Source organism: Lotus japonicus, chromosome 5 (assembly GCF_012489685.1).
Source record: "Lotus japonicus ecotype B-129 chromosome 5, LjGifu_v1.2".
NCBI classification, from domain to species: Eukaryota; Viridiplantae; Streptophyta; class Magnoliopsida; order Fabales; family Fabaceae; genus Lotus; species Lotus japonicus.
Genome location: NC_080045.1, coordinates 43890997 through 43917036, shown reverse-complemented (window position 1 = coordinate 43917036; position 26040 = coordinate 43890997). Strand labels below are relative to the sequence as shown.

At 36.7% G+C, this 26040-nt stretch overlaps 3 protein-coding genes across 4 annotated transcripts; all 3 read right to left on the bottom strand.

The window, feature by feature from the left end:
* Positions 1-377: 377 nt before the first annotated feature.
* On the bottom strand, positions 378-5029 carry LOC130718104 (VAN3-binding protein-like). Its single transcript, XM_057568570.1, has 7 exons — positions 4587-5029; positions 3996-4124; positions 2274-2712; positions 1296-1526; positions 1160-1209; positions 1020-1077; positions 378-786 (listed from the first exon to the last, which is right to left on the bottom strand). Exons 1-7 carry the CDS (start codon positions 4935-4937, stop codon positions 566-568), a joined length of 1479 nt encoding a protein of 492 aa, XP_057424553.1. The 5' UTR covers positions 4938-5029; the 3' UTR covers positions 378-565.
* Positions 5030-10968: 5939 nt separating this feature from the next.
* LOC130721066 (uncharacterized) lies at positions 10969-12762 on the bottom strand. The gene is made up of 2 exons (XM_057571798.1): positions 12372-12762; positions 10969-12259 (listed from the first exon to the last, which is right to left on the bottom strand). The coding sequence occupies exons 1-2, from the start codon at positions 12594-12596 to the stop codon at positions 11309-11311; spliced, it is 1176 nt and encodes a 391-aa protein (XP_057427781.1). The 5' UTR covers positions 12597-12762; the 3' UTR covers positions 10969-11308.
* Positions 12763-14315: 1553 nt separating this feature from the next.
* LOC130720049 (serine/threonine-protein kinase Nek4-like) lies at positions 14316-19431 on the bottom strand. Of its 2 annotated transcripts, XM_057570633.1 has the most exons (15): positions 19202-19431; positions 18966-19059; positions 18757-18823; positions 18468-18533; positions 18147-18193; positions 17986-18031; positions 17797-17877; positions 17650-17692; positions 17482-17531; positions 17320-17401; positions 17151-17200; positions 16851-16924; positions 16236-16287; positions 15472-15900; positions 14316-15205 (listed from the first exon to the last, which is right to left on the bottom strand). In XM_057570633.1, the coding sequence occupies exons 2-15, from the start codon at positions 19049-19051 to the stop codon at positions 14561-14563; spliced, it is 1818 nt and encodes a 605-aa protein (XP_057426616.1). In that variant the 5' UTR covers positions 19052-19059; positions 19202-19431; the 3' UTR covers positions 14316-14560. The 2 variants fall into 2 exon arrangements, with proteins under 2 accessions (XP_057426616.1, XP_057426615.1); XM_057570632.1 differs by having other exon boundaries at positions 18966-19431.
* Positions 19432-26040: the final 6609 nt, after the last annotated feature.

Sequence of the window (26040 nt, the reverse complement as noted above, 5' to 3'; positions counted from 1 at the left end):
CATGTTGCATTGTTTTTCACATCTACGTTACGACAGTTGGTTACATGAGACTGAAATGAACCTGGTAGGATTGCGTAATGGAGACAGGAACTTCTCTGTTAAAATATAAGGGCAGTTTATTTTTCCCTCGTATTGTTGGTCTGAGAGCATTAATGCCGTTCAATCAATGCGGTCGGAGCCAATGAGGCCATGTATAGCTCTTCTTAGCATGTGCCTAGATACTAGTTAGACTGTGTGCTAACCTCTATTTACAAGTTGTACACTATGTTAGTCTTTAACTCAAATCATATATTTGGAGCTAAAGCTCGATGATGTATCATGTATAGTCTCATAATATTTTAGTTCTGTCATGAATTAAGATGTCCAACATTATCATATGTTAAGAGTTTAAATATGTGATTAATTTATGAGACTAATTTGATACATGTAAAAACATAAAGGATGAAATTGAGTGTCTCCCGGAAAAAGAATCAGTTCCTGTTAACAGATGCAAAATACAACTAAGTACATATAGTTTGAACTAAGCTCAGCTGTCAGCAGTAGCTAAGAGACTCTTGTTGGAAGCTCAAATCTTTTTTCTGTTTTGCTTCTGTCTCTGGGCAACAATGGAAAGAAGTCTTGAAACACCTTGAGTCCAGATATCATATTCTCTTTGATTTCTACATTCAAACTCCACAACCCCCCATGACTCTGTCTTCAATCCGAAATACCTTCTTTTTTCACCATCATCAAAAAGATGCCTTCCTGGCCATGCTGGTAAATTTGTGCTCACATCTAACACAACATCTGGAAGTTTAACATCATAAGTTGTTAGTTCTTTTATGGGGGCTTCCATGCAACCAAAATGAAGTTACACAGCACAATGCATGTTCGAAAATCCTTCTACAATTGATTTTGAAGCTAAAATCAATTATGGGGTAGAAGCTTTTGTAAGCAGTCTAAATTTCATAATTGATTGCGAGAAGAAAAAATCTGATCCAAACATGCTAATATAATAGTTAATGGTGGGCTAAGCTTACCCTTTTTCTTTTTAGTAATGGTTCCTGCAACATGCTTGCTTTTCGTTTTCAGCATCACCTGAAATGCAAATGGTTGCAAGCATTGTGATGAATGGACATTTGTCCAATTCCATTAATGAGTAATAGAAAAGATATATTACCTGGCCTGATCGATGTATATAAACAGAAACCACTTTCCAGTGAAGATCACCTACAGTTATCACCAAAATGAAGTTTACTCTTTATGCAAAATGAGAGAAAAGATTGGGAGTTAGCTGCATTTGTAAGTGACATTACCTTTACGGGTCCGTTTGAGTAATTCACTTCCCCTGGCAAGAAGCTCAAGGTTGCAGGCACCTAGAAAATTTTCTCCATTGATAATCTCTCCACTATCACTGGTGCTAGAGTTACTGTTTTTTGCTTTACCACACACTCCAATCCCTATGCTTCTCTCTAGTGGTGTCACTGCAGTAATATTCCTCATCTCCTTCAATGCTCTTGCTTTCAAAGTTGCTGCCCCTCTTAGAGCTGCATATGTGGAGGATCACATCCATCAAGTGGCAATATAAGGAAACAAAATACAAACAGGACTATTACTACCCCCTCACAGCACATGTTCACATGAATGCTCCTTCATAGTTGATTCTTTACCATTATGCAGTGATCTCTAAAATTTGGTTAACTTAAGAGAAATAGCTTTGGAAACTCTTCTCACAAACAATTTTGGGAAATTGTTTGAGTGCATATTTGAAAATTGGTTTTAAAGTCAAAATCAATTCTTAATAGAAGCTTCTGGGAGTAATTTCTACGTATAAGTATTGAATGTAAGGAAAAACAGGTGCAAGTTTGGATCAGCGTTTGTCACAATAGTTTTTTCATAAAATTGGCTATAGACTTATAGTGAAAGTGATGTGATTTATGTTTGAATACATTTATGCAAAAGTGATTTTTATTGGTAATGTAGTGAAACTCAATTGTAAAATCTCACAATTGATTATGTTCAACGCATAATCTACTCTCTCTAGCTTCTACTAGAATTGATTTTGGGTTTGAAATCAATTCTCTCAAATATCAATAATTTCATTGGTGTGCATGTTTGAAAAGTCATTTACAACTTATCCTGAAGGCAAGGTTTAGCTTCTGTCTTTTAAAATCGATTTTGATGAAGTATAAAAGATGATTCTTATTAGTGGTATCTTCTCAATAATAATAAGAATAAAATCATTGATATATTATTGTACGACATTAGTGCTCAATGAATGCAGAAAACCTTACCTGTGGCAGCAGCAGCAGTTAGAGTTGTGATATCATCATGAGATCTAACATTCACAGCAGAGCTAATCACAGAAGCAAGGTGGTCTCTTTCAGCTCCCATTGCTTCAGCAGCTTCTACACACTGAGCAGCAACCAAAGTAGCTGCAGAAGCCACAGCCATGTCTGTATTAGCCATCTTCTCATCTTTGCTAGATGAGGCTGCTGTTGCAGCCGTGATGGCGGCAACCGCAGCCGCCACAGCAGCCACAGAAATAGCTGCGTGCAGCTGAGCATTGTGGCTCCTGTTTTCTTCCTTCTTCTTTTCTCTTCTCTCTTTCAACCATCTTCCAACTGTTTTAGGTCCAGAGCAAGGAGTGGCATTACCAGTAGTAGCAGTACTCATAATCATAGCTCGTCCACCATTGAATAAGGGGTGAATAGAATTGTTTGCTCGGAAAAACTGCAATAGATTGATGAAGCATAGCATTACTATTGGATTCTCCACCATGGTATTTATTGAACATTGTAAATTGTTCCATCACATAAAAAATAAGTAAAAATGCTGACAAGATTCTATTATCCATAAGTCAGTGGCATGTCTTTTCCTAACTATTTCAGCTGGTGTTCATTGCTCTTATTAGTTTCCAACATGTTTGATTTCATTTCATCATTTCCAACATGTTTGATTTCATTCCAAATTGAGCTTTTTCTGCCTAGCAAGAAAAAATGCCAAAATAAGAAGGTTGTTTACTTGTATGAGGAGATAAAAGTACAGTGGACTGTCAAACTCTGTATCCTGCTGTGAAGCAATCAACAAGTCAGGCAAGTTGACTGGAAACATGGCCTCTAAATTTGATCAGTAACCCTCTTTAAAACACACCAGGTCCCATCAAAAAGTTGTTTCCAAAGTTTCAAAAGGTAAAATTTTAAAATGAAAAAGTCATAGCCCTCTTCAGAAGTCTATGCTTTAGGCTATATAGCTCTTTTTTTTGAGTGTGTGGGGGAATGGTGGCATAAAGTAAAAGTGACTCCTGACTCTCATGGAAAATCCTTGAGCAGCTAGCACTAAGCATCACCATTAGTGAGTAATTTAATTTAATATATATCAACATAAACCTTTCTAGTGTCTTTCATGCAGCCATGAGAAATAAGCCATATAATTGGCGGGTAAATAAGTTAGACTCTTTCAGGTTTTTTTTCTCTTGTAAAATTTCAAACATAATTTGTTTTCCTTTTTGTGGCGGTGAATATGAAAACCCTCTTAATCCAATGCCGTCCTTATACCAATTGATTATAAATTTAAAATAAATTCTAAAATAAAACTTTTATATCATGTGTGCATCATTTTTTCTTTCATCGAAATCAGATCATAGTTACTCATAGAAGTTTCTCTCTTATACTGATTATTCAAAAGAGTTTCTAAATGTGCAACGAGTAGCTTCTCTATCTCAGTATTTACTATTAACAAAAAAAAAATTCCAAACACTTGTTTGTCATTAATAATTTAATACAATACATTTATCTGATAAGCTTTGTATATTAGAAGTGCTGACAAAAGCATAGTGTTTTCCATAACAAGAAAGTAATAGTAGTAGTTTATTACAGAAACAAAACATGTCATCGAAAAAGCAAGGTTGCTAGAGGAAGAAAACAGTGCAATACAGTTACTTCACCATCCTGCTTGTTTCTCATAGCCCCACCCCGTAAACAAAAGAAAAGGGTAAGGAGCAGAGAGATATCTACCTTAACAACATCGTCGTACTCCTCAGATGGAGAAATTGGAGGACTATCTGTTCCGGTTAAAGAACCACCACCACCGTTCACAGGTTCACTGCTGTGGGACAGTCTACCTGATGTTAATGGAGACACTTCCTGTCACATAATACACCAATCACACATGAATGAAATGGTTTTAAAAACAATAAGGATTGCTACAAAGAAAGACAATGTCTCAAGCTGGTAAACAATGAACAATGTAACACATATATAGCATGTTTGAGAGTTGAGACATACTACAATTGTGAGTACATGTTTGGATACACGGTATAAAAACACATTAAGTCAAAATCATTGTAGACATTAATACAAGTCAAAATCATTGTAGACAATACAAAAGTTAAGGAAGTTGTTTCTGGCTCCGTGATTATGGCTTATTGTGTTTTTTCAGCGTGTATCCAAATATGTATTCACTCTAAAGCTAAAATTTCTTCTGGATGGATAGACTATTAGCTTCTGGGTGCAAAAATTAGGAAAAATAAGCTTATCCAAATATGGCTATAATTTGATGGGGAAAAAAAATCATTATGAGAAACAATGTGACATGGTTATAAGCACCTCTCTTGTGGACTGTGACATGATGCGCTCAAGGACAAACTGTGAAGTAGCAGAGGAAGCAAAAGAGAACTGATTCCCACACATTGTTGAGGACTCCTCTGAATGGTAAGTAGTTTCTTCAGGAATAGAATTAGTGAGACAAGAGGAAGCATTAGAAGGCTTGGAAGCTATGCAAGAAGGTGGTGTGTGTGGTTGAGGTGGTGTCAGGGCTTTAGAGACCTCAAGAGCAGAGGCACTCCATGACCTTGACAGAAACTCCATTGGTATTCTGGGGCTTTCTGGCAATTGAGTGCCTGCACTAGTTGGAAGGAACTCATTTCGGTGACAGTTGATTGTGAGCTTTGGATCCATGTCAGTGATGAAATGAAGTATGGCCTTGAAAGTTGAATGTTTATTGCTTAGAGTGGCAGCATGGCAAAGTGAAGGTCTATATAAAGTGTTGAGAAACGAGTAGTGTATATTAATGGAAGAGTTATTATTAAAAGACCTTTTTTTTAATGTCATTTTCACATGCATTGCTTCATTCACACTCTAGTTATTTTCCACTATTATATCTATAAACATTTTTGATTATATCTTTTTTTTCTTTCTTTTCCAATCTTTCTCCTCTCCGACTCCACCTCTTTTTCATTCAAAACTAAGTCTGAACAAAATATTATGTCATTTTCAATCACATTCTCTCTCTACCCATTCACGTCATATATTTCAATTTCAATTGTACTCCTTCCCTTCTATATATCTCTTAGTGTAGTTTAATTTAGAGTTGAGTTATAATTTGTTTGCACTCAACTTCTCTTATCATTTGTTTCCACATTCTTTTTTCTCATCTTTCTCTATTACTTTATTATATCATCTATCATATTACTCATTTTTATTTCTTAGTTCCTGTATGTCTCTAAATATATGAGTGGAGAAGTAGAAATAAAACTTAGTTGTTTGTAGCATGAATTAAGCATAAGCCTAATGCTGATGTGCTGAGGGTAATGTCTGGTCAGCAAATGAAAAAGTGGGTAGAAGGGTAACAAGGAATGGTCATGGTCAAACACCATGTGATGAAGGACTTTGTCCTGAAGCTCACAATGTAGGGAAAGCAAGAAAAAGTACGTTATTTACTTTGTGCTATATTTGTTGGAGATTAGAGACTAGGCATAGCTGCATAGGGAGAATTTGGAGACAGAATCTTTGTGGCTTTAGTGGGGAATTGAGTTTGGTGCCCCACCCCTTAGGCTTTGCACCCCACTTTATTAAATACGGAATTTAAAGTTCCGTATCAATACGGAAAATAAAATTCCGTATCTGTTTTAGTATATAATGAGTGGTTGAAAATGTGACACGCATGCTTAAATACAGTACGGAATTTTAAGTTCCGTATTCAATAGGGAGAATACGGAATTTTAAATTCCGTATTTGATAAAGTGGGGTGCCAAGCCCCATAGGTGGGGTGCCAAACCCAACTCCCCTTTAGGGGTCCTCTAGCATTATTCAACTGATATCATATTCTGACATTATTTTTTTTATGTTATTTCAGTCAGTTTTCAACATTTTAAATGAGCTATTTAGTGCCTGATTGATCAATAATTACTAAGCAATGCTCATATATAGGTGACCATACTTAAAGCAATACAGCTGTCTTTGAAAATGAATTGTGAAAATACTCTAACGCCCCGTTTAGATAGAAACTACAACTTGAAACTTTAAATGAATCCATGTTTACAACCTTCCAAATGTGGTTCCATACAAATGTTAATTAAGTTAGACTCATTATTTGAACTTTGGTGCATTTCTTATTTCACGTTCAAAATTCAAATCTTTTAGAATCACTTTTCTTCTCAAAAAAATTATTAGAAACAGCTTCTTTAGAAATCACTTATTCCCTAACGTGAACACATCAGATTTGCCAGTGTTCAATTAGTTGGTGAGTGTTTCATCATGCCTGAACAATTTTTTTATAATTTTATTTTGAAATAAAACAAATATTAATTAAAAAATTAAAAAAATATAAACTTAGGAACTAAATTATACTTTTAATGTAAATGTGTTCTCGTATGCGATTAGCGTCCAACTTCCATGCACATGGATCCTAAGCACTCGAGAATGTCGATCTACACTTCTAGACATCCGCTCACGTGCATGCCCTGAAACCAGAGCTATGGGACTATGTTCCAGTACTCGATAAACATGTTGCACTCCATGCACCTGAATCCCGAACACTCATAATGCCTTACACTTACAACTCTCGGTATACATTCCCCAACATGGCATGGCTCATGGGACTGCTATTAAGGAGCCTTGAGCGAGTACTGGTTATCACCACTCAGCAAATTCAATGTCATGTATTCTGCCACCTGTCTTGAGGTCTCCATAATCTTTGAGCTTGGTATCCGACCTTGTACAACCATATCGGTTGCCACTGGAATATTTAACACCTCGACCTAAGCCGAGACACGGCCATGAGAGCCCCTAAGGCCAGCCCTAAGATGAAAGATGTGTATAATCAACGAACACCCCTCACTTGACGTTGTAACTCCTAAAGAAATCACTAGCGGACGCCCCAACTACAAATATCAATTGTCACAATGTCACTAGTCGGATTTCTCCCCACAACTGTGTCACCACAATCGTTACATGTTATCTCCACAACTGATTGCATCACCATGACTAGTTACATGGCGTCTCCACGACCGATTGTGCCTCCACGTCCAATTGCATTTCCACGACTGGTTTTGTCTCCACGACGACTACCGTTCATAATCACTCGTCTAAGGTGAGAGCGTAACTTGGCGTGCCTTCATCTATCACGTCTCATCTAAAGTCAGTAACTCTTTACTCATGGTACAAGGGCGGTGCTCAAAGATCCCACTACAGTATTCATGCTTACCACCGTCCATCAGATTAAAAGGCCCATCAGAAGATCCTACAACTCCCCATTGCCGTTGTACCTCGCTCCCATCATGACGTTCAACCTCAAATTTCCCAACCACAGATCCCTCAAAGCCCAACCCTATAAAAGGCGGGTTCGACATTGCATAAGATATACATATTTTAATCGCTCTCCTCGTGCTTCTCACTCACGTTCTAACTTAGACGTCGGAGTATCATTGCAGATCCCCCACCAGCATGGCTTGACGATAGAGAAGCTATTTCCTGAGGACCCGAAGAAGCACCTTATTGGCGATAAAAATCCCCATACTTTACCGTCGCCCCGCTCAACACCCTCCTTGAGTTATTTTATCGCTTGATCAAAATTAATTAATATCAACTTCATAATTTAACTACTATGGAACCAGATATCTATATTCTCGAATTCAAACGTATTAGGGAAATCATAATCCTAAGCTGAGTTAAAATAAAAATAAAAAGATTGTCATAGTTGAAGTGGGACAGTATGGATTGTGGCTAGGCTAGCACAACTAGCTTAGGTAAAAACCAAAGTGGAACCTACTCTATTGCTGTTTGCTATTGACCACCGAGAAGGAACTCAATTATATGATCAAGAAAGACAAAAAGAAAAGTTTTGGTTGATATTGTAATAATTGCATCACCAACCAAGCTAATGTAGTTTGAATGATGCTCAAATCATAGGTACTGGATACCAAGGTTCAATGAAACGAGCTAAGAGACACGACTTAATGAAAATCTCTGAGACACTCCAACAGGCCAAGACTGAGTAGACATAAATGAATTTCATTCCTTTTCTAGGAGAATGATGTTGTTTTTCATAACAATGTGAAACTCTGTAGCTAAATTTAGTTCCCACAATTGATAAAAAAAATTTAAAAGCTTCAATCAAATCTAGCTAGGAAGGTATAAATGAGGTTACAATAAATGAGTTATATCTAGTTCTAGATATGATCAACAGTACATTTTGGTTTCAAGGGACTATCTATAGGACCATTTGAAGAAAGGTACTGATTCTGGTGCCTGTTTGAAGGCAGAATCGAAATGTGTACAGTTCTGATATTACCACAGGAAAAAATGTCAGAGAAGCTATGGGCTATGAGGCTGAGAGCTGAGTCATGGCGTAGGAGTTGGCAATGTCCAAGGCCGACAGGTTAGGAAGTCCAAACAAGTCTTAGCATAACCAATTTTCATCAGTGTTGGACACAAAAGCTGAATCACAGAAGGGGGGGCCTGTCTGTGCTGTGATGCGCGTGCATAGAGACGTCATCTGCTGCTTTCTTAGCCATGGGCATGAAGAAATATTGCATGTTTTGGATACACACCGAAGACAAATTCACTGAGAAACAGTACTAAAAGCTAATGGAAGTTGCTTATATCTATAGAAAATAATATTAAAACTAATGAAGTTGTTTCTGTATAGTAATTTCTGCTCACCGTGGTTTTTCCGCCATCCGAACATGCACAAAGTGGATCAACCTTTGGAGAATTGATTTTGGATAGAAACGACTTTGGCAAAGTTTGTTACGGTAAAAATAAGTTAACGTAAATTAAAAATGATTTGATTTATGTTTGGATACGTTTATAAAAAGTGGTTTGTATAAGAAATATTATGAAATCCAATTATAAAATCTCAAAATTGATTATGTCATCCGCAAAAGGTACTCTCTTTAGCTTCTAGCTTAATTGACTTTGAGACTTAATTCTCTACAAATATTTATATAACAACATAAAAGTGATTCTAGTTGGTGAGAATTGATTATAAGGCTCACAAACTTTGGGGTAATGTTTCATCCACACCTCTCTTTTGAGGTGGATAGGTGGAATGGTGAAAGAGATAGGAAGAAAAGAAAAAGTAAGAGAGAGAAAATATGAGATGTGATAGATGATAAGATGAGAGATATAGAAATAAAAAGAAGTGGAAATTGAGTGTTTAAAAAATGAGGTGTGTATATATCATTACTCCAAACTTTGAACCAAATATACAGAGTCACAAACACAATCTCAGTCACCCTCTTGTAATTTTCTGATGAAAGAAGAAAAAAGGGCTGTGGTAGAAAAGCAGCCTTAACTGTTTGGTTTTGTATTTAGTTCTGCCCATCCATCAGCACTGAAAAAGATTGAAACTTTATTCCTTTTGCCTCGTTTCCGCCATGACAATTGATAATTGCTCTCTTTGGATTTCAATTGCACTTCAAATGTGCTTTCGTGTTAATTTCAGTAGAAAGATTTTCACTCCTCAAATTTACTCACTTTTCTTTACTCTTTTGGACCACTAAAGAATGAGAAAGTGAGACCTAATGCCCAAACTCGTTTGTACAAGCAAAGTACATAAGGCTTCCTTTTTCTTTTCTTTTTTCTTTCTGTCACATCTTTATAAAAAAATAAGGGAAAAATTTCACAAGTCCTTTCTTTTTGCTTTATTTATCAAAGAATAAAGATGACCTCTTGATCAAAACTGCCATACTCACATTAGTTTATGGGTGAGTTGCATGAATTTGTGCTTATTGATATGCTCAAAGGCTCACAAGGTTGCTGGTTAGGTTGCATATTGGATTTGTGAACCAAATTCAATTTGGTAGCCGGTGTTTAATAGGAAAGGATCTGTGTGTTGAACAATTTATACCTCTGCTAACAACTTAACCCTTTGACATGGTGTCTTGTCATATCATTTGATAGAATAGAATAACATTCCCAAAGGGTTGCATAGATGTGTGTTGGGTTTGTAATCTCCATTCAACCTGGTAACACATGATAGTAGCAACAGTTCTTGTTCATATCACTTACCCAAAGTGAAAAATAGTAGTAACATCAAGAGACATTTATATGGTTATATGGGTTATGCAGCAAAAATGCTTGTAAGCAAAGGCGTCATCCAGAGACGAAACTTCCCTGCCAGATATCTCCTGACACTATCAAATGTAAGCCAGGAAAAGGCTGAAAGTGTAAAGGCATAAAATTCACGTCTACTCTATACTGGTAAGCAGCTGGAAGATAAAGCATTTTGTCAAATTGCATTGCATGAGAAGTTCCTTTATTTCCGCTGTTTTTCTTTTATTTTATTTCTATGTAGAGGCTATAGAGCCTATAGGAACAAAGTTGAAGATTGGTTTCACATGTAGAACCACTATGAATCAATCTTAGTAGAGTATAAACAAAGGTTAGGAAGGGGGAGACAAAAAGGAAAAGGCAAATATAGCTCTCCGGTGTCAAGCACTCTAGCAGGCCCTCAAATTCATTACCATTGTCAATTGTCTAACTTTTTTGCAAATATAAAATAATTCAGTTTGGGGGGAAAGTAGTGGTCAGCAACATTGAAGAGCAGGGTCAGCAACATTGAAGAGCAAAGAACATAAACGTGAATGAGTTTTAATTTGGTGGAAAGATGATGATATGAACACATAAGTATGAAACTTTTTTCACAATTGAGGCAAAACCAAGCAACGTAGAAGAGAGGGGTAAATACATGGGGTTATGGAGGGAGTTACAAAGGGGTAAAAGAGTATTTTAATAATTTTATTAGACATCAGTTTTTTGCTCCATCCCATTCCACCCAAATTTGGGAGGAACAAAAGTGGGGGAGAGTAGTGGTATCTGATGGAATGTGTGCCACTAGGATTCATCCCTTTCCATCCATTTTTAATTAATCCAAACAAGGGACATCGTGCTCCATCCCCTCCACTCCATTCTACTCCATCACCTTCCCCCAATCCAAACAAAGTCTAAGTTACCAAAATACATAATCACAAAGGTTAACCTCTAAAAATCTATTACTTTGGATGAAAGTATACATTGAAACTGGACCAGCCAGAAACAGAAATTAGTCATCTATTTGATTGCAAACCACTACCACCATAATACTGCTTTGTTGTTTCACGTGAGAACTCAGCAAAAGTCATCCCATCTCTCAACCGCGATGAAAGTGGGGGAACAATTTTCTGAATCTCGTGACTTAGTTCATTCTCGTCCTTCTCAAACTGTTGTCCATCATCAGAGGCAACTAAACACCGAGGATAATCCGATACGGAGAATGTTTTAGTCCATGCAGGCTGCAGAAACACAACAAAAGTTTCTCTGCTCAAATTCTCAAACTTGGAAGGTCTATAAACAGAGTGCAGGGTTGATCTAAGCTTCCCTTTCGAGATTATATCAGCAGATTCCCCAACTTGAATGATAAAACTTTCAGGAGGGGCTCTAACCCTAAATACCCTTTTCTTATTCGGATCGTATATCTGCAAACATGTATGCCCAGTTGGCGACGGACATTGCTCCCAACACAATGAACCTTCCGCACTACTTGTCTCTAAACAAGACGGCGTTAGAAACAAGGGAGCAGTCAGAACAGTGAATATACCATAATCATAATGCCACTGCTGCCACAAATTAGCATCATTGGCAATTGACTTGCATTCTGACCCAAGTAATGGTTTCATACTCTTCACCCCTCTTTTGCTACTTGTCTTGCTCCTCTCATTAAGGAGGATTGCATCTAAATGCGAATGATAATGAATAAGACGACCCTTCGCAGCACAAGATTCTAACAAGCTCTGCTCTAAATCATTTCCACCAATAGCCTTATCACACACACGCGCAAGGCAAAGCCCCAGCTCCATCATGCAAAACCCTAACTCCCGGAAAGCGCTTCCAAGATTCTCAAATGAGTCAAATTTCGCACCGGAATCGCAATGTGAATTGGAATACTTCAGTTGCGCAGCGAAGGAGGACACACTCCTATCAGGGTTTCTCAGAGGAACATCACTACCCAAATTGTGCTCCTAGAAAAGCAAAACTGAATAATGCAATTGGAATCGCGTTCATACAAAACTGAATTAACAACTGTAAAACCCTAAACCCTGATGATGCTAATTGGCAGTGATTGTGAATTACCTTGAGGATGCGTTTACGGGTTTCGTGGTCGAGAAGAGCGAGTTTGCGAGCGAGTGGGAGGAGGTAAGAGCGGCAGAGGTTGGGGACGCCGGTAATGGCGAGGAGGCCGGGACCGGTGGCTCCGAGGGCTTCCATGATGGAATCGACTTTGGTTGAAGTTGAAGAGGATAAGTCTGAATAGTGAAGCTCGAATAGGTCTATGATCTCACCTTCTTCTATCTCCATTTCTTGCACTGTGCTATCGTTCTCGATTGAACTCGGTGGTGTTGCAGAGAGGAAAACGACTTTTTTTTTTATGGTCAACAGTCAGTGAAGGACGACGACTTCAACGACGACGACGAAGACGATTGCTATGGGCTTGGACTGTTGGGTTTCATTTTTGTTTTTGGTCAATGCTGTTGGGTTTCGTTGAACTCCAATCTTTGACCAAAACCAAAATTTCAGTTCAATCTTTATTTTAAACTTTAGACTATAAAGGTTTTAAATGCATAATTGTATTTTTGAGGAGCGCTAGCAATGAATTTTAACCAATCAATAAAAGAGTGTTGAAAAGAGAGTAGTCCTTTGTCGAGCTCATGCGTCAGTTTCTGCTGGAAGGACGGTGCAGACATTGACATGGTCTAGGAGATGCCTTATGCTTTATGGGAGGCCAGGAATAAAGCTCTTTTTGAGGACAAAAAGGTGACTATTGCTGCTGTGATTGCCCGGGCCTTATCCATTCGAGCTCCTCTGACGCTGGAAGTGACGACGCGAGCTGCTGGTAGCAGCACGGTGGTGCGGACCAGGCGCTAGAGTTTTCAAGGTGAACGTTGATGCTTCACTCGGCAGCGACAAGTTGGCTGGTTTCGGGTTGGTGGCGAGGAACAAAGATGGAGAGGTGCTCGCGGCTGCTTCTTTCTACCCTATGGTGGCTCCAACTCCGACTTTCGCGGAAGCACTTTGCCTTCGGTGGCCACTCGGCATCTAGGCTTTTGCAAGGTACAATTTGAGACGGATTGTTTGTATCTCTATCAAGCTTGGAAGAGGGAAGATGGCAGCTCTTATTTATATGCTCTAGTTCATGACTGTTTTGAGTTTCGTTCTTTGTTTGAATATGTTGATCTTTCTTTTGTTCGTAGACAAGGCAACTCTTGTACCGATTTTATGGATCGAAAGACTTTTTCCTCCCTATCAAATGTTGTTTGGATAGAGAAGGGACCTCTGGGACTATCCGATCTTTTGGTTGTTGACCGTGTGGCTTCGATGTCGGTTTGAGTTTCTCAATAATATGACCTATGTTAAAAACAAAAACACTTTTCTTAGTTTTGTTTTGTTAACATGGCTTACCCCATTAATTCTTTTTATATTTACATAAGATGAATTGTAATTTTTTTGTATTTTAATGCTATTTAGATATTTTAATCAAATTAATTACTTCTAATGGCAAGAAAATGTCAACCTTTTTTTATTAGAAACAATGGCATACAACCTCTAATTATATTTTCCATACATATCCCAGGACAGCAGATTGCTTGGCTAAGATGGGTTTTGCGCTCCAGTGCCCTTTCACTTGATAGGCCACCTTTTTTTTAGTTTTATAGTTTCTATTTTAAACCTTCCGATATAAAAACACAGTCAAAATAATAAATAGTAGAAGTTTAGTGATTATTTATGATAAAATGAAAATTCATGCACCTATTGCAAAGGACACAGTTTTGGAGGGTTGTTTGCCTTTTCCTCTATTTTAATAATTATTCGTATCAAATGTTGAATGTAAAAAAGCATAAACTAAAACATTTCACTATTAATACTAATTTAATATCCCATGTATTATCATTTTATTTATCAAACTTCTTAGATAATGTGTATCCTAAAAAAAACTTCGATAATGTGAAAATACATCACAAAATGGAAGGATAAACTTTTTTCATACTGACATTGCCTACATTACAAACTAAATTAGAGTTTCTTTTCCCGCAAACAGAAGAATTTGAACATCTATACTGATATTTTGATGAGAAAGTCATTAACATTAAACTTGAAAGTTGAAACTGTCTAAGAAATGCCTACCTACGGAGTCAACTAGAATTATAAGATTAGAAGCTAAGTTACCCTTCAAATTCTAGCTACATATAAAGTACTACTGTCTACTGCTACATTGATTTACACTGTTGTTAGTGATCACAAAAGTGCATGTGCATCAGAAAGCCTCATACCACAGTTTCTTTGAAGCTCTTAGTCAACCAAATAGCTGTTTCCCTTGGAGAAACCTTCTCTTGCCCGAACGGCTTCAGCAACACGCCAAGCTCTTCAAACCTCTGCTGTTGCAGGAGCCGTGCGCTGAACTCAAGCAACCCCTCCAATGCCTCCGCTCGCTGCTGGTAAGACGAGGTGTCAAACCTGCGCTGGCAAGACTCAGCAGAGGAGGAATGGCTACGGCTTGAAACAGCAGTTGCTACATGTTCAGAGCACTCGTTGCTATGTGAAACTGCAGCACCACCATCACTGCCACTGGTAGGGACACTGGCTTTGTCCACAACCTGGATTGTGCATTTGTCCTTTGTGATTGTGCAGTCAATAATGCTCCTTGGGGAACCAGAAGAGCACTGAGCTGATGTTGATGAAGCTCTACGAGCAGGGAAGAGAGGAATATTCTCACCGGAGGCCAGAGGGAATTCAGCCATCTTGTCGATTCGTGGCGCATTAACAGAAATATTAGGAGAATCCACACTACGAAGAAAACCGACACTGGTTCTATAAGGGGTAGTAGTGGCCATGGTTGTTGTAGGCAGTGGAAGGGAAGCTCTGCGAGTTGGTGGGGTAAGTTTACCAGCTGGAGTATAAGATGCTGGAAGCTGAAATGATGATAAGCAAACAAATAAATCGATGCACAGAATCTTCAGTAACACACACACACACACACACTATTAATTCAACAAAGAAACCCAGACAAGTTAAGCTCTATTGAAAATTAATATGGATAAGAGAATCTGCGTATAAGAGTAACTAAACTCGAGTTAGGAAATATAGGTGATATGTAATTAGAAAACTCCGTAATTAGCACTATATTATCAAATGAATACAAATGGAGCTGCTGTGTTGTTAGTGTGCTTAAACTTACTGAATCATATTTGGAACTAATTCGGGGTATCTTCGATGGTATTGTGTGTCGTCTGGGGGTGGCAGATTCCTTAGCTGTTCTCATTCTTGGCATATTGCATTCTTCACTGACACAGCCAACAGATTGTTCATAATGTTTGTCTTTTGAACAAGCAGAGAATCCTTGTGCTCTTTGAGTAGAACACAGAGAACCTTGTTCAGTTCCAGAAATACTAGGATTCAAGGCCCTGTCATTACTGAATGACAATCGTTTACCTCTGTCGGAGACAGAAAGAGTGGAAAAAGATGCTGGCTCTACAAACCGTGTTCTCCTTGCATAGTTTGAGTCAGCCCATTGGAAAGGAAAAGTACTTCTTCTGGGGCTATTTAGTTTTATGTGAACTTTAAGAATATAAGGTTGAAGATGTGGATGATTGAGTAACTCTGCTGCCTGCGAAAACAAATTGCGCTTAACTCATTTTGAATAAATCTACCAAAACAAAGTAACCAAGCAGAATAAGCACAAACACATTATATGATGATGGAAAAAGAGCAAATTACACGCTGACAAACAATTTAAGAGAGAGAGAGAGAGAGAGAGAGAGAGAGAGAGAGAGAGCATAACAATTGGCTCATATTCTGCTTCTAAACATATTCTGCTGTTAGGACATCTGACTCATCTTTATAACTCAAGATATGCATTACACTTACTTTGTATAGACCAGTTTTTCCTAAGTTAATCTACATATAGAAAAATATAAAAGAAATTCTCGAGAGAAAACATACACTTGGCCTAAGCTCTGGATTTTTCCGTAGCATACTCTTCACAAGGCCTCGACTGAAAGAAGAAAACAATATACATCAAGTTACATAAAGTCATTTAATGGGTCAATGGAATAAACAGCAACAAATAACAAGTACAAAGACTGAGAATGAGTCAATAAGATATATCCACATCTGGGAGTGTATTAGGATTTGTTTCAAGGTTGATTGCTGCTAAACCAGCAGGTTATCATTGCACAATGTAAATTGGTAAACCAAACCCCATACTGTACATGTTTCTGACACAAAGAATGCTAATACTAAGTGAATTGAAAGATAAGGTGTAGATGTTTTCAAAATGATGACATAAACACTTCATGGATGCAAGATCACTTAAATTTCCAATTCGCAACAACTTTGGGTCCATTAGAAAATGTAAGACAAAATCTAATGGAGGTCTCCGTCTGACAAACTAATGGATGCATTTTTTTCAGGATCAGCAATATATGCATATCCCAATAAACCAGGCACAGACATCACTCAAATGCTGCAGGTATGGGAACTAACATAACCGCTTCATAAAATGGGGAAAATACAGATAAAGATTAACATAAGATTCTTAGTAAATAGAGTACTCACAAAGAACCAGAATACATTGTTGGTAGTGGAGCCACTAAAGACTTGTTTATTTTGTTAATCAATGCTTGCATATCCTGCTCGAATAGAAGACAACAAAAAGTCATTGATTTGATGTTGTTCTCCATAATGAAATAACTCAGACATCACCATGGACATGAATGATGAAGTAACGTAAATATTTTGTTCAACATTTCAAATGAATTATTTGACCCCCCACCAGGTTCCCCTTATGATAAAAAAGTTCTGCAAATAATGGTTCATTAAAATAGAAGTGAACAACTGGCAGTCATAGTAACTTACAAGAGCTTTAAAAGCTGGCTTGTGAGCAGCCATTTCATATACACAGCATCCTGACACAATGTTTATGTTATACCCAATTTCAATTGCAATTGACAGAAAATTGTAACAGGGAAAGGGGAAGGGTTTTTATGCCCACAGGATCTTGAGAGTACAAATAGTACTATCTTACCCAAAGACCAGATATCTGACTTAGAGCCATAGGGTATATCAGCCAGGAGCTCTGGGCACATATAACTTGGTGTTCCCACAACCTGAAGTGTAAAGCAAGTCAAGAACACAGTAAGAGATAAAGTAAAAGTGATCAAAAGAATATTTTGACCAAAACACGTACCGAGGAAGCAAGATCATCACATGTTAACATTTTGGCAAGACCAAAGTCACCTGCATCCATGCATAAGAATAGGTTACCAAAACAAGGCACAAATTAGAGATGTTTACACTTTGAACACATTCATGAAGTCTGAGTGAGGCTAAAGGATAGAATGAAGAAAGTCATTACCTAGACGTATATCTTGATCTCTTGTCAAAAAGATATTTGAACACTGAAATTGATGTGGATAAACATCAGTATAAAGTAGGTTCTCGAAGGTTTCAGATAGCCAGCTACATAACCCCATCGGTTATTGAATTTAGAGAAATCATTCACCTTGACATCACGATGAAGAATATGATTTGCATGCAAGTAATCAAGTGCCATCAGCAGTTGAACAAGCCATTTACAAAGCCTCTGCGTACAAAAGTTTATAGATATCAATTAGTTAAAAGCACCAACAGGTTTTCACATAGGAATGAAAATTATTCAGAAGTAAAAGAAGCTGCTGCAAGAGTGACAAACCTCTTCCGAAAAATGAACACAATTGGCCTTTTTAATAGCTTCAGCCCTGTGCAGCATATAAATTATAGAGGGAATGTATTATTAGCAAAGGAAAGATAAAATGTCTCCATAAATATTCTGAGTTCCTCAAATGCTTGAATTCAATGTGAACCATGACTTACATATCTCCTCCTTCACAGTAGCCAATGACAATACATACAAAACAACCCTGGAGGTGAAGGTACCAGATTGCAAATTTCAGAATCAAAATTAATAAAATAGTATAAAACCATATACCGTGTTACATTAGGATGTTCCACCATCAACTAAAAGTATCAGCATTTATGAAGAAACAAGTGAATATTATTCACTTTTGTCAACTTAAACTAAAATGGGGGGTCTCCTGAAAATCTTAGTAAATCAAATTAACCAGAACACAACAGAACAAGAAAAAGCAACAATATTTTACAAAAAAAAATTATTGATTTTTTTAAATGTCTGACCTTTTCTACCCATGAATCTTTATACTCTACAATAAATGGATTTCTCACTTTAGAGATGAGCTCCATCTGCAAAACCAGAGTCCAACAAAGCATATAAGAATAGCAAGCATCCAGTATCACATTTTAGAATGTAACCCAATAATTAGAAAGAACTGCATTGTAACTATTATACGTTATGGACTAAAAATCAATTATAAAACTTAGGCTAAAACATCTCAAGCTGCCAAAAAAATTAAACTTCAACTAAAAAAAAAGGAAAAAAAACAAGGAGCATTATTACTACTACTACCTCCTGGTGTGCAGATCTACGTGTTCTGTCAGTCTGGCGGGCAAGGCGAATCTTCTTAAGAACATACCTGAATACATAAAAATTAACATAGGAGCTTAGTATAACCAAACATGATAAATAAAACATTTGAAGTAAAATAACCTAGTTGAATCAAACATAGATTACTGAGTTAGAACTTAGAAGAAATGAGAGTAGAATGGGGTGGTTACTTTTTGTTTTCGTGCTTGTGCCTGACAAGCAGAGCAGAAGCAAAGGAACCCTTGCCAATCTGTTCTAGAACTTCATACTGCTCCATTTTTTCAGCTGAAAATCAAACCCACTTCACTTCACTTCATTCAGAGAGAAAGAGTGAAACTAAAAAAATAATCACCAAGTTGAAAATGGTGATTTGAAGTAAATGTGGAGTGGAAGAGAAGCGTGAGGACCCCCTAGCTAGTGTCCTTACATCAGTGTTCCCGTGCTCTGCTCTCTCTTTAATTTATTTCTTTCTCTCTCTTTTTGTTGCTTGCGTCCTTTTCCCGGAATACACACACTTTTGAAGACTTTGACCTGCTCCTATTTCTATGTGATGTGTTTGTTGAACCATTTCTGGCTCTGTCTTTTTCTTTTTCAGTTTGCTTGCATTACTTCTTTTTCCAATTCTCTTTTCATTTGCCGCCCTCTCACTCACAAATAGTCACAATACCTATCCACATCTCATTTCAAAATAAGAACAACAGCTCAGGTGATTAGATTAACCATTAAGAAGGATGATTGATGAAAGATACCATTATCTATAAATTTATACATTGTTTTATCATTAATAAACAAAGTCCTAAAAAATCTCACCTTGTTAGTCAATGTGGAAATGGGCTCTATTTCTGGCCCGCGGGTTGGCCTATGTACCCACCCGCAATTTGTGGGTTATGACTAGGCAAAATACAGGCTCATTTAAATGTGAGTCTTTGTCCGTTAATATGTTTAACCTTTGAGTAAATGATTTAACTTGTGGGTAAACAGGTTGTGGCACGCAAGTTCAATAGTCGGTTCGTTAGTCATTTCTATGTATAATTTACATTTTGCTCTAAGCAAACTCTTTTAGCTAATACGACTTTCATATTGATTTGGTTAGTTTTAAATTTTTTATATCTATAAAGAAATTCATAAATACGGTTATACGATAAAGGTCTCTTTTGGAATAGCGTATTTGAATTTATCTTACCGTATAAGCCTATAATCACTTATGCAAGTGTTTGTGAGAATTTATGTAAATAGCTAATGGTATATCTATAAGCTATTTTGAGCTTATTTTCATAATAGTTTATAGAAAAGAACTCATACTCGTAACATATTTTCGACCGATTTTAGAAAAAAAAAATCTTAAAACGGCTTATGGATAAGCGCTTATAGTTATAACTAAGTGCTTAGTTAAATTGTTTCCCAAACCCACCCTACGTTGCCAAACTATTAAGAGTTCAAGTGTGAGTTGGAGTCTCATATTTGTTGAATAGGTGAAGATTATATAAGTAATGTGACTCATATACCCAATTCTTAAGATTTTGGGTAAAAGATGTGGCTTTGGGTTCCCTTTGTGTCTTATTTCCTAGGCTCATGTGCTCCTCCTGTCACCCAACAAGTGGTATATGAGACGATGATTGGTGACAGCTCCTTATATCTAAAGTCTTTCCGCCAGTGTGCCTATCATATACCTATTGTCTTAAATTTTGTGTAAAAGATGTGGTGTCAGGTCATATGATTTCTTGGGCTTCTATTTCTTAAATTTTAAGAAATACACTGTTATTTGTTAATTTAAGAAATACATTGTAACTTGGGGCCAGCTCGTCAGCATGCATGTCATTCCATTAGCATGTGGACTGGACACAAATTAAACCAAGTGTCAGTCCATTTATGAAGCGTACTTTTCCGACGCAGTCTGTTAGCTCGTGTGCCTAAACAAATTGATCTTATAGGGTTCAAGTTGGCCGTTACCCAACTCTAGCTCAAATGGAAAAAATGCATCAACTTGTTTTTTTAGAATGAATTATGTCGTAAGTTAATCATACAATTTTTTTCTCATAATTGATTTTAGTTTTTGAATCAATTTGTAAAGGTTTTTCCAAAAATGATTACTCAAGGAAACTTTACAACTAATGTGCACAGTCAGATTTCTGAAATTACAACTCGAAAGAAGATAATCTCAAGAAGAGTAGGCAATCTTAATTCCAAAAAAGTAGCGAAGTGTACCCAAATCTTTCATTTTTAATTGTCTAGCTAATTGGAGTTTGTAATCTCATCAACTTCATCCCCATAATAGTCATGACATCAATAGAGAGAGCAAAATACGACCCTGAGGAGTGCACCTGATAAACAAGGCGGATTCATGGGAGTTTGAGTTGAAATCAAGAGATTCAATTACAAGGAGAACTTTTTAAACCTAGCACAAGGAATTTGTTTAAGCTGGTAGAAAGTTTCTTCGATTTACAAATATAAATTTTAAGAAAACTACTAAATAACACGACTCGTGGGTGCACGACTCACCACGACCAAGTGTATTAGAGCAAGTGATGATAGTTGAAAAAGATAACAGATTTATTTACCAGTAACATGTGTATTTGAATTTCCGTTGAACTCAACGTGAATCCACGTTAAAATCAACATGTCAAAATCTTATTTTTCCTCCATGTTAAACTCAATATGATAAATTCTAACTTCGTCATTAATATATTAAGATGTGTAATCATGTTGCCGTTAGCTTCAACGTCAAACTAAACATGCACGTCGTGGTAGTAGTGCTAAATGATTGTCATGAACTTGAGCATTTCCTAAATTTTAATATTACTGCTGTCTGCTGGTTCATATGAGATAGGATGCACTACCTTAAACCATAATTAACCTTTTACTCTTGGGTATCAATTAAGGACACGAAACGATTATTTTCAGTCGCTTTTACCAAAGTACAGCAACAAATTAAATGGCTAGTTTGGACTTGGATTGTCACACTTGGAACTAGATGTCATTATTATGTCATACAGAAAAAAACAGCATTGTAATTGGGTGAGACGAATATTGTTTCAGAGATTGCAGAGTTGCAGTTGATGCCTCTTTCAGAAAATCCAAATGGGATGTTTCTTATACATGTTTGGACCACTTTTCAACTCAAATTGAATTTGCTGTGGATTTGAATCATTCCATCACTTTTGATTATTGTTAGCCACAAGTGGTGGTGGGTCATAGTTTAGTACAATGTGACTAGTGACAATAAACTTGGAAACGTTGCTAGGTGACTAGTTTAGAGCATCTCCAATGGATTCTTTATTTTTGGACCTTAAAATAAAATCCGGATCTTATTAGATCCTACCATTGGAGCTATTCTACATGGCATGAGATCTTAGCAAAAGCTAAGATCCGTGTCTTAGCTCAAGTACTCTCAAATGTGGGATCTTAAATAAAATAATATTTTTTTCTCTCTCTTTCAATACCATAATCAAAGTGAAAATTAGGGAAGAAAATAAATAATATAAATATATTGAGTACTGTGGGCCCAGACAAAAGTAAAATAAGATCTCAACCACTAGAGTGAAATGTGTATGAAGACCTTATGAGTGTCTTAAATCCTATGTGGCAATTTGGGCCCACAAGAATTAAGTTAAGTCCCAAAATAAATTCCTACCATTGGAGATGCTCTTATAACTAATGGCCAGGAGAATTAAAATAAATTGAAGAAAGTATAAAGGTGTTTCTATCGCCTATCATACATTTGATGTCTCTCTATATTGAATCTTCCCTATCATAAAGAAACAAAAGAATAATGAGCAACAAAGGGAATGGAGATTTTGATGAAAAATGCAGGACATGAAATTGTAGATAAATAATACATGTGTAGACTTTGATGTATACATTTTTATGGTGTGGTTGCTAATTAATAGTATATCCTTTCAGGTGTTGGCTTCGGTGGTACAGTCAAAAACTGTCACACTGTGGTGCAGTTTAAAAATAGCCATTGGATATATTAATTTTAAATTGAACAGCTGAGATTGATTGAGATTCAATTGTTAAATTACAAAATTATCCAATACACATATTACCCATTCACCCTCACCATTCACAGCTGAGGCTGTCTCCTCCTACCTCAGTCACTAGTGTGCTGCAAAATCATTTCCTCCCGGCAACCACATCCAGTGGCAGAGCTTCAGGTAAATATTTGAAGGGGCCAAATTAGAACTTGAATCAAACGCTAAAAGGGATGAGGCAGCAAGACATTAGAACAAGAACAGGATTGGGTCAAATTAACACTTGAATCAATCTAATGATGAACATGTTCTTGAGGTCCTTCCTCTTCTTATATGCTTTGCCTGGGTTCCTCTATTTTTTGTGGGTTTCTTTCATAAACAAAACCGTACTCCAACCGTTGTTATTCTGTGGTCAGTGCTTCTGGCCTCTGTCTTCTCCCTTGTTTGGGTTGAGATCGACCCATTTGTGAGTAAAGTTGACAGTGCAGCCATCTCTGGAACTTGCAGATCTGAGATTTTCTTCACTCAATTGTAATTTTTTTGGGGTTTCTTTCATAAACTTATTCTTATTTTGGGAAAAAAATTCTCAATTTTGAAGGGGTTGTGTGAGTGAAGAAGATGACGGTAGTAAATTTTTGTAGGAGCTGTGTGGGTGAAGAAAATCCCAGGTCTGCTCAGGTGTAGCACAATACCAGAGAGTGCTAGTGAGGCGGTGGAGAAAATGAGAGGATATTATTGTCCAGAAAAAAATAAGTTAAGGACAATATTGTCATTACAGTCCAAAATTTTAAGTGTACCACGGTGAGTCAGTATTTAATTGACCCACTGAAGACGTCGCCATCCTTTCACCTTTTCCAGAACTTTCCTACCTTATTGCAAATCAATAATGAATATATAGCTCTTTCTTAGATCCTGTTACGTTATGCTTTCTTTCTAAACCCTTATGGGTCATCCTATTGGTGTATTGGTGTGTAGGTAAAAAGTAGAATCATCAGCCACTATTACTTCAGATTATGATATCTTCATTTCATATCATTTTTTCACGCCAGTTGTTGTACGAAATTAACTTAAGTGCTTCTGGTTTATGAAAACTGGCTAAACTACAATTTAAAATGGATGAAAAAATATCATAAATATAAGTACAGATTCTTATCTTTTTTTTTTCCTTCCAAATTTAAACTCGTGGGATCAAAACTTCCACTTTTATCATTACTTTAACGATGTCATGATCTTCAACCTCATAAATCTCCTTTTCAACTGTAAGATCAAGCTTTAATTTAAGATGCACCTACACAGGAAAAACAGCTATTAAAGCGCATAATTTAAAGCCAGTAGACGCGCATTAAAGGACTACTAGTAACAAATCCAGATTTAGTCATAGCACTGGATATCACAATGAGTCTTAGACCCAATGGGTATCAGTAAAAAATACTCATAATGAGTAAGGTAAAAATTCGCTAAATGGATATGAGGTTGGATATAGAATTACACACAAAGATCGAATAGTGTGTATACCGGGTGAGCGCGTATGTGTACTATAATATTCAACCCGCTCAATAGGCGCTCCTACTTGCACACATATTACACACACATAATTTGTAGTATATTAATAAATTTAAAGTATAACTTTTTAACTTCTATTAAAAAATGAGTAAGTGAAATCTTAATATTTTTGAGAGTTAATGCGTCATATATTAGGATGATAAAACCGCATCTACAAATTAAATAGAGCGTTTGCTACATCAGAAGGGGCATCCCACCACAAATTACAAGGGAAATTAACCGCAATAGATGCTAAAAGATATGCAACATTATTAGTGTGGAACTTGACATACAAGAACTCTGTCTCCTTAAAATGTGAAGTCAAAGCTTTACAGTCCTGGATAATGATTGTTATTTCTGAGGGGCAAAGAGAGCTCGTCATTGCTTGAAGCCTTGAACCACCTGTGTTGTATTTGTCTAAAAAATTACCTCTTCCATCTCCAACTCCAGAGCAGCCGAGAGTCTCCAACGAAGCGCCATTGCTTCAGCCACCAAAGAAGTTTTGCGCTATACTTTAAGAAGAGAACCCACTACCAATAGCTCAGCTCGCGATGATCTGGCCACAAAACCAAATCCAGTGTGTGTTGCCTCCGTCTAGCCAGCATCGATGTTATCCTTAATCTTCCTGATGAGACAGTAGGAAGTCTTAGTATTAAATATATGAATTTTTATTTATTCTAACTTATTTAAAAACAAGTTAGTAACCTATAACTTTAAGAGTTTGTTAACAAATATAAAACTATAAATTTAAAACTTAACTTTCTCGCTTATCCTTTTTTTTTTAAATTATACTTATTCGAATTATTTTACTTGTTAAATACTTGTATCGTTTTTTGTATTTTTAAGTATTAATTTTTATTTTATAATAGCAGTTATATTTTGGTTTTCCATTGAAAAAACCATTGAAGTTAAATTTTGCATAATTAAAAATTGTGAGTAACAAACACGAGTACACAGGCATAAAAGTTTGAGAGGGTACGAGGTCAAGTACAAGTATTTAGGTTGATACATGCGCAGGTATAGGAACGAGTACATGTATTTTTTAAAAATGTGAGTATGACAGTATGAGGATGGGTACCATACCCATTATCATTCCTACATAGCACAACAAAACCTAGCTAGCATAGAAGTTTTCAACATTACTTGATACTATATTTTATAACGCTTTTTGTTAAAGCACTTTGATAGGCCTTCGTGTATCTTTTTAATTCACTTCTACTAACAAGCGCTCTAGGGCGCACATGCTAACTTGAGTTAAATTGTAAAGTTGAATGAAATAAGGGTTAATCCTCAAATTAGTCTCTGTCTTTGTCTTGACGTCTGATCTAAGTCCCTTACCGGAAAAATTTGTGGAAAACGTCCTCATCAATGCAAAACGTTTGGAGCAGGTCCTCGCCGGAGCCCAAAGCTCCGGCGAGTAATGAAGTGGCACGCTGACTGTGTTAATAATGCTTACGTGGAATTTTTAAAAAATTAAAAATAAATAACACATCATAAATTTTCATTTAATTAAAAAAATAAAACAAATTAACAAATCTAATCCTAAATTAATTAATAAATCAAATTCCCCCCAAATTAAAAAAATTAATCCACCATCATCTCTTCTAATTTTCCTCTACATCTTCATCTTCATCATCATCATCTTCTCTTCTTCTAAAAACTCAACCCAAAATCACAAAATCTATATTCTCCATTTATCTTCTCTACCATCTTTATGAATGAGAACCCAATATGGTTACACCACCGTAACAGG